This window comes from Seriola dumerili, unplaced genomic scaffold (genome assembly GCF_002260705.1).
Source record: "Seriola dumerili isolate Sdu_G_001 unplaced genomic scaffold, Sdu_1.0 BDQW01000092.1, whole genome shotgun sequence".
NCBI lineage: Eukaryota > Metazoa > Chordata > Actinopteri > Carangiformes > Carangidae > Seriola > Seriola dumerili.
The window spans coordinates 729,188-736,433 of record NW_019174347.1 but is presented as its reverse complement, the minus strand read 5'-3'; the positions used below and the strand labels follow the sequence as shown (position 1 = coordinate 736,433).

Below are 7,246 nucleotides of genomic sequence, written 5' to 3'. Positions count from 1 at the left end.
GAACAAACTTCCTGAACACCTGAGATCTGCTCAAACAGCTCATTTAAATCCGGGCTTAAAGGAGCTATTTGTAAGTTTAGTTATTGCTACATAGCTAACGTTAGCATTAACAGCTGTTTACTTACCAGCTCTTCCCGAGAGCTTCAGTCATTGTTGCGTTTACAATACAAGAGGTTATAATACGTCCTCTGAGCAATTACTTCTTCAGAGCAGACTGGACGCTACAGTTACTCGGTTTCGGAAAGTGACGAGACGGGCCAACCAGGCCGGGGCTAGCTGAGTAGCATGCTAACTTCAGGAGAAGAAAAAAAGTGATAGAAATAGAAGCAAAACAAGAGGGTGGCTTTCCACCACTGGAGGCAGCTCTTGGCGATAAAAGGAATGAAGTTTGTTGCTGAAGTTAACAGCTGTTGATGCTAAGGTTAGCTATATAGCAATAACAAATCTTACAAACAGCTCCTTTAAAACGTTAATATTTGCCAATAAATCACATATATTACATCTTTTTAAACTTGTGCCATGTTTGCATTTGCTTGTTTTTAATGTCTTCTATCACAAATGGTGTCCTCAGTTTCTTACCAGATTTTATGCAATCTTGATTTGACTTCTTTAAATACTTTTATTTATTCAAATTTGTTTTTATTGTTTTTAAATGCTATTGTACTGTCATCTTAACACTATATGCCTCTGTAAAGCACTTTGAATTGCCTAAAAGCCCCGCCAGCTGTAACTTCACATTTACCTTACAGACATGAGTTGTAACAATCTTCTCATTCAACTCTCGGCAAGGAAGCGAATTAATCATATTTCTTAAAATAATAAACATTCATCATTGTGACCCAAACCAAAACAAGGACAAACCAAACACCTGTTACCAATTACATTAAATTCACTGCTACGAATAGTTTGGATTGGCTGTAACAGAACTCACACACTGATGCTACAGAACCCCGAACACCCAGCTTTGATCACAAGACTTTCCTTTGGCAATAAACAATAATTCAAGAAAAACACAAAGAACCTTTTAAAGGCCGTATGTCGGTATTGTACAAAACAACAGTTTGCGTATTTACAAAGATGATGTAACAGGGCACAGTTAGGTTAAAACTACTGTTTTTTTTTTGTTTTTTTTTTTTACAATGTTTGGCCACAAAAAACAAAACAGTTTATAACTGAATTATTCTTGAGTGGAGCGGAGCTGGACACTGATGCTGAATGATATGTATTAAAAAGATTTTAAAAGCTTCCAAACACAATAAACTGAATTTTTCTCTGTGATTCTCAAGACTCTTAAAACACTGTTGGCTTCAAAAGAAAATTTCCATAAAAATATTCACACAAATAAATTATAAAAAAAATCTGATATCATTTTTTTTTTTTTTTCACAGATCAACACTGTGCATGACGATAGAAGAAGTCAGCTTTTGTCAAGTTTGCAAAGGGTATTGCTTCACAGTATGTGGACATCATCGATTGGTCCTGCCAGACAAAATTTACTTCTTAAGCGAAAGTCACAGAAACGTTATTACATAAAGTGAAAAATGAAGTTTGAACAGCTTCTCTTCAAATAAGGGCTGTTTGTAACAGAACTAATGTAACAAGCTAAACGAGGAGCTACAACACCTTTTGGCTTTCACTTGGGTACCGACTGGAGCATGATGGGAGACGTCGCCGGATGACGAAGCAAGGCGAGAAGGATGATTGGCAAAAATGTGGGGAACAGGGAAATACTGAGAACCATGAGGTTACCAAGAGCGGAGAGACTCATGGCAGATTGTTTTGGCATATCCAACCTGTTACCTGTCCACCACTCAATGAATCTAAGCACCGCGAAAAAAGGGGGAACCGGTTTGAGTTTTGGGAGGTAAAAAGCAGCAACGGCAGTGACTGACCAAAAAAAAAAAAAAAAAAAAAAAAAAAAAAAAAAAGAATATAAAAAAGAAGTGGTGGAAAGAAGACGTTTGGTGCTGGACCGGCCCATCCAGCGCTGTTATCTGAGGTCTTTGGTGACTTTGGGGACTTTGAGAACTTTGTAAATGTCATTAGAAAAGACTGTGGTGAAGTGGGGGCGTGAGTTCCTGGACATGTGGGTGCAGAGGGGGATTTTACCAACGTTCTGGGGATCCTCAACGTCCCAGATCTCCGGCATGCTGCACCCGGGCCTGGGCGAGGAGAGACGGAAGGAAAAAGGATGAATGAGAAAGAGAAAGAAAGGAGATTACACGAAATCTGAAATAAAGGCAACAATGCGAACTCTTCTGTGAGAGGGCACTGGTGGTGTTGGGAGTACCTGGTTCGCCTGGTGCACCAGGAATCCTCCAGGACGAAGAAGTCCACCCCCAGCTTCATCAGATTCCTCTTCACCGTTTCTCCAGACATGCGGCTGTACATGGAGTAGACGAGCTTGGTTCTCTCCCTGCAGTCAACACAATACAACACAACACAACAGACAATAAACAATAAGCAAAAGAAGCCACTCTCTTCTCACTTTGCAACGGTTCCTGTGCCACACAAACCCAAAATAATATTTCCACCCCCACTCTAATTTTTTTTTGTTCAATACTTTGTTGATTAGCTTTTGTTCATTTTGATTTAACAAAGTAAACAGAACAAACATTTAAACCTCCTTCCCACCCCCAAATAACACAACAGCCTCTGTAAAATTCAAAAATAAAACTTGATACTTAATAAACATAATTTCCACCCCCATGCTTTACAGACAGCAAAGAGGACGATAGTAAGTACTGACTTAGTTCACACAATTACTGTTTAATTCAGTTCATGAAATAAAAAGTAGCAGTGATTTAACATTTGACATTTTTACTGTATAAAAAACTGTAATGTCAAGTTTTGATAATAATTGATGTTTTCCATGATGATGATGATGATGATGATGATGATGTGATGCATGACTCATGTTTGTGATAACACAGTTAATATTTAAAGAATTTCTCCTCTCCACAACTGTCCAGTGTAATAATGATTATGAGTTGAAACTGTACAATGGCAGTTGGAAAAAATATCCAGGGCACTCTGATTATAGACGTGAAACTAAAAAGAAGTCTTCTTCTCCTGTAATTCGTTGGTTGGATTTGAAGATTTAATCCAGTTAAAATATCCTGCTGTGTGCGGTTGTATTGTATATGTTGTATATTGACCAGGACACAGACTCCAACTGGAACCTGGATTATTTCTTTTTCTAGTTATGTCTCTGATCTGATCTGATCTGCTGTGAGCTCCGCTGACCTCAGACCAGTGTCCTCATAGTGGGGATGGTTGACGATGGGTCGACCTGTGGACAGCTTCACACTGGCCATGGTGGGCATCGCTCCCGCAAACACAGAATCTGTATCACAGAAAAACAAACAGAAAAGAGCCCAACACCTGGTCACGGTATAAAAGAATACAATAATGTCCTGATGTAGAGAATAACAGACTCTGGTCAAAAGAAATCTCTTGGTAAAATGTGGTTGAAAAGTTTTATGCAGCGCTTCAAAAACAGACCATATTTCAATAGGACACACAGTTCAGAGCTAAACATTCATTTAAATAATGACAGACCTTCAAATTACCAAGAATTACAAAATCAAACAACCTGCTTGCGCTCAGAAAGTGACGTTACAGAGTGATGTGTCTTTTGTCTGAATTCAGACGCCAGCTGCAGAGAGCACATTAACACCAGACCAGGCAGCTGATACCTGTTATTTCAACCAGCTACAGCCTGACATCTGCGTGCTTTCCTCTTATCTCTTAGATAAAAGGTTTGATGAGGGATTCATTAACACTGGAGTTTAACAATCTAGGTAATCAGGCATCAGACCCAAAACAGAACCGACCAGCTGAACCCATCCCTGTGTCTGAGCAGAGTCAACTGTAATGTGCATTACTGCTCCCTACAATAACATATAAAGTGGAACCAGGGGCTTTCTTGACACAGTGTGCCGTAGCCACTCACTGTGAACTTATATAATAGGTTCATATAATGTAGAAGTGAGGTCACTAATCGTGATCCAGACCCCATCCTTTCCGGACTCGGACGTATACGCTTTAAATTATTGAGAATTATCATGTTTTCATGGAGCGTTTAACTCACACAGCTTTTTTTTTTATCCTTTACAGCTCTGGTCATGTGACGCTTACTCAGCCAATCACTGCCACTCGAGTCAGTGAGCGAGATACAGACACGGTGAGAGACGAGGCAAGAGAAGGTGGAGAAAGTGGGATGTAAAAGGGAAAGAAAGAGAGAAGGAGGAGCTCAAGCTGAATTTCTGCTTTATTCTAACATTGTTAATGTTTTAAGGAAACTCACTAAGAGTTAATTAAGTACATTGTCTTGCAATCATCTCTTTGAAATGTCACTAATTGCTGTAAATTACTTTAATATTGTTTCTTTCCCTAAAATCTTTATTTCCTGGTTCAGACTCTGGGTTTTAAACTCTTTTACCTCAGTTCAACTGCTCCACATAAGGAACGCTGCTCCCCCCCGGGCGCCTCCTTTGATTTGTGATTGACAGTCATTAGTGTAATTAGTGCTGACAGGAGGTGACTTCTTGGCATCTGTGAGGTGTTGGATGTGATTTTTTCACCATGAAACTTCCACTGAGTTCGTTCCAAGTGATAAAGAACAGAAGATTTGCGTTCAGCGCAAATCTCAACTTGACCCAAAACAAACTGAGCTGTAAACTGTTTCAGGAGGCGGCACCGCAGCTGTTGGTGGAGTTTTGAGTCATTGTTTGATGTTTTCTGTAACTTTAAATGCTTTACACACTACATCACATGTATTTCTTTATGTGGATATGGAAGAAACATGATTCTCAATCAGTTTTCCTGTAACACTATCCAATTCATTATAGTGATCAGAACGATCAGGGTCATTATTTTCACTGTAACCATGGCAGCAGGAGGCTTCACTTACCAGTACGGGTGTTGTCCTGGATCCAGTCCAGCAGCTCCTCCTGCGGCAGGTTGCTGAACTCTCCGATGATACCCCACTGGGCCTGCAGGTTGGCCACTCCCTGAACAGCCATGACGGCCATGACGGCAAACACCACAATCTGGTGCTTAAACCTCTCCCCGATCCAGCCAAACAACTGACATGACAAGCAGAGAGAGCGTTACTGAATCACAGTGTGTGTTCAACAACCTTCTCTTCACAGGTCAAACATTAATGACCTTAATCAAACAAATATCTGAGTCTTTTATGGTGTTGGATCCCTTTCCTCGCGGTGAGGGGCAGACCTGTTTGGAGCAGATGAGCGAGGCCATGATGCACATGTGCGGGGTCAGGAAGAGCTTCAGACGCATGATGAGGATGGCGAGGACAGCAAATGCCACCAGCTGCAGACTGTGGTACACCAGCTGGAGGGTAACAGGTTCACAGACAGTCTGTCATCACAACTGACAACAAGGTGCAGAGAAAATAACATGGAAAATAATAAAATAACAGCTCTTGTGAGGTCACCTTTTTCAACCACAATGATCTATCAGTCTCAGCTGCGGCAGATGAAAAACACAAAACTCAGACCAAGATGTCTGATCCAGATGACCACAGCTGGAACCTTTAAAATCCTTCTATATATAATTTCACATCTCGGCAACTTTGATCTCTGAATACAAACTAGATTTAAGATGAACATGAGTATGAAAGTTGATTTTCGTTCACTCTTGTGACTTTTAGTTGCTGCTGAAAAGATTAGTTGATTGACACAAAGTTAATGAACAATGACTGTGACAGTAAATGTGATGCTCAGTTTCTGATCAAGCTGTGACATGTTAAATGTATTTCCTTCTTCATAAAACATTTGCAAAACAGGAGGAGTTGAGGATCCAACCTGTTGATTAGTGGACAACACACTGCACCTCCTCCGCCCTAGAAAAGGCGTGAAACCTTGACCGAGAGTTTGTATTGTCACCATGTCCTGATGCATTCACATTCATACACAAACAAACCAAAGGAGAACCTACTTGCTCCATAGTGCTACTAGTGTTCCAAAACTACACAGTGCACCTTTAAAAAATGTGCAGTTTTTCTCATTTTATATCCATATAGAATAAATATCTTTGGGTTTAGGATGGTTGGTCTGACAAAACTAAGCAATCTGAACACGTCACAATGAGCTTTGAAAGAGTTTCATAATTTTCCAACACTTTAACGATTTTTAGAAGTAGATTCATCAATAACAGGGCTGTACTTTTGTCTTTGAAATTCAAACTACAAGCTGAAGATGGGAAAAATCAAATATTCAGTCTTTATTTATGTCTTCAAATTCCTAAAATGCTCTCTCTGCCTGACCCACTGGCTGCCCTGAGGTCAGTAAACTGTGGTGTTGAATCCAAAGCATTTCCTCACATTACATCACAGACGGAATTAATTGTAATTGTTAATTATTAATTGTTAATTCTGCAGTGTATTTCAGGGTCATGCTACATCGGTTGCATTGGCAATTTTAAATCTTAAGAAAAATCTTTCTGAAGTTTCCCTGTCACCCTAAGAGCTACAGTTTGTGAGCAGGCTGTATATATCGACATTTACATGACGCTTTGATGTTAAGTTTTTTGTTTTTTTTAAACAGTTTTTTTCCTGTGAGGAGCGAGAACCCTCCTAGTGTTACTCATCGAGTCATATAGAAACATTAAAGCAATTATCTGGGAAACCGTGGAAGCTTCCAGACACTGGCGGCTGGTGGCTGAACATCTGAACGTTTCTTTTCCTGCCCTGGGAGGGGGATATTAGAGAAAATGAGACGAAGCAGCAGAACAAAAGGCAGCACAGTGAGATTTCGTAGCAGAAGAGAAGCTGCCTTTCATTTCTTAGTAATGAGAAAAGGGATGAAAATCACTTAGGGACACAGTAACTGAGCAGATGTAAGTGTACTGCATGAATCTAATAAAATAGGTTAAGAGTGATGGAACAACGCTGCAGAAATGTCTGAAAGTTCACACTGAACTGTTACCAAGACGATGCTTGTGCATATACTTAACAATGACATAGGAGGTTTTGTCTCACCTCTCCTTTTGCAGCTATCTCAGACCTGCAACACAGAGCAGACAGAAATATATAAACTACGCTGTGAGAACATTTCAAAATGATTTCTCTTTCTATTTTCCCGATTTAAAAGGTCCCATATTTTACACTTTTCCAGTGTTTTACTGTAGCTTGAGCTCTATTAACAACAGGTCCGTGAGCCAATCAGAGGAGAGGAGGATCGGAGTCTCTCCTCTGATTGGCTGACTGTTTTCTGAGTGA

The 7,246-nt window shown here is 40.0% G+C and overlaps 1 protein-coding gene across 1 annotated transcript in view; it reads right to left on the bottom strand.

Annotated features, from left to right (window-relative positions):
- Window positions 1-345: 345 nt before the first annotated feature.
- The window catches only part of dpy19l1 (dpy-19 like C-mannosyltransferase 1), a 28,849-nt gene continuing 21,948 nt past the window's right edge, over window positions 346-7,246 (bottom strand). Inside the window, exons 17-22 of the mRNA XM_022746186.1 lie at window positions 7,007-7,031; window positions 5,239-5,358; window positions 4,916-5,090; window positions 3,247-3,346; window positions 2,291-2,416; window positions 346-2,162 (exon numbers count right to left, since the gene is read on the bottom strand). Coding sequence (XP_022601907.1) covers window positions 1,991-2,162; window positions 2,291-2,416; window positions 3,247-3,346; window positions 4,916-5,090; window positions 5,239-5,358; window positions 7,007-7,031 — 718 coding nt within the window. The 3' untranslated portion in view covers window positions 346-1,990. The remainder of the gene's footprint in view (window positions 2,163-2,290; window positions 2,417-3,246; window positions 3,347-4,915; window positions 5,091-5,238; window positions 5,359-7,006; window positions 7,032-7,246) is intronic.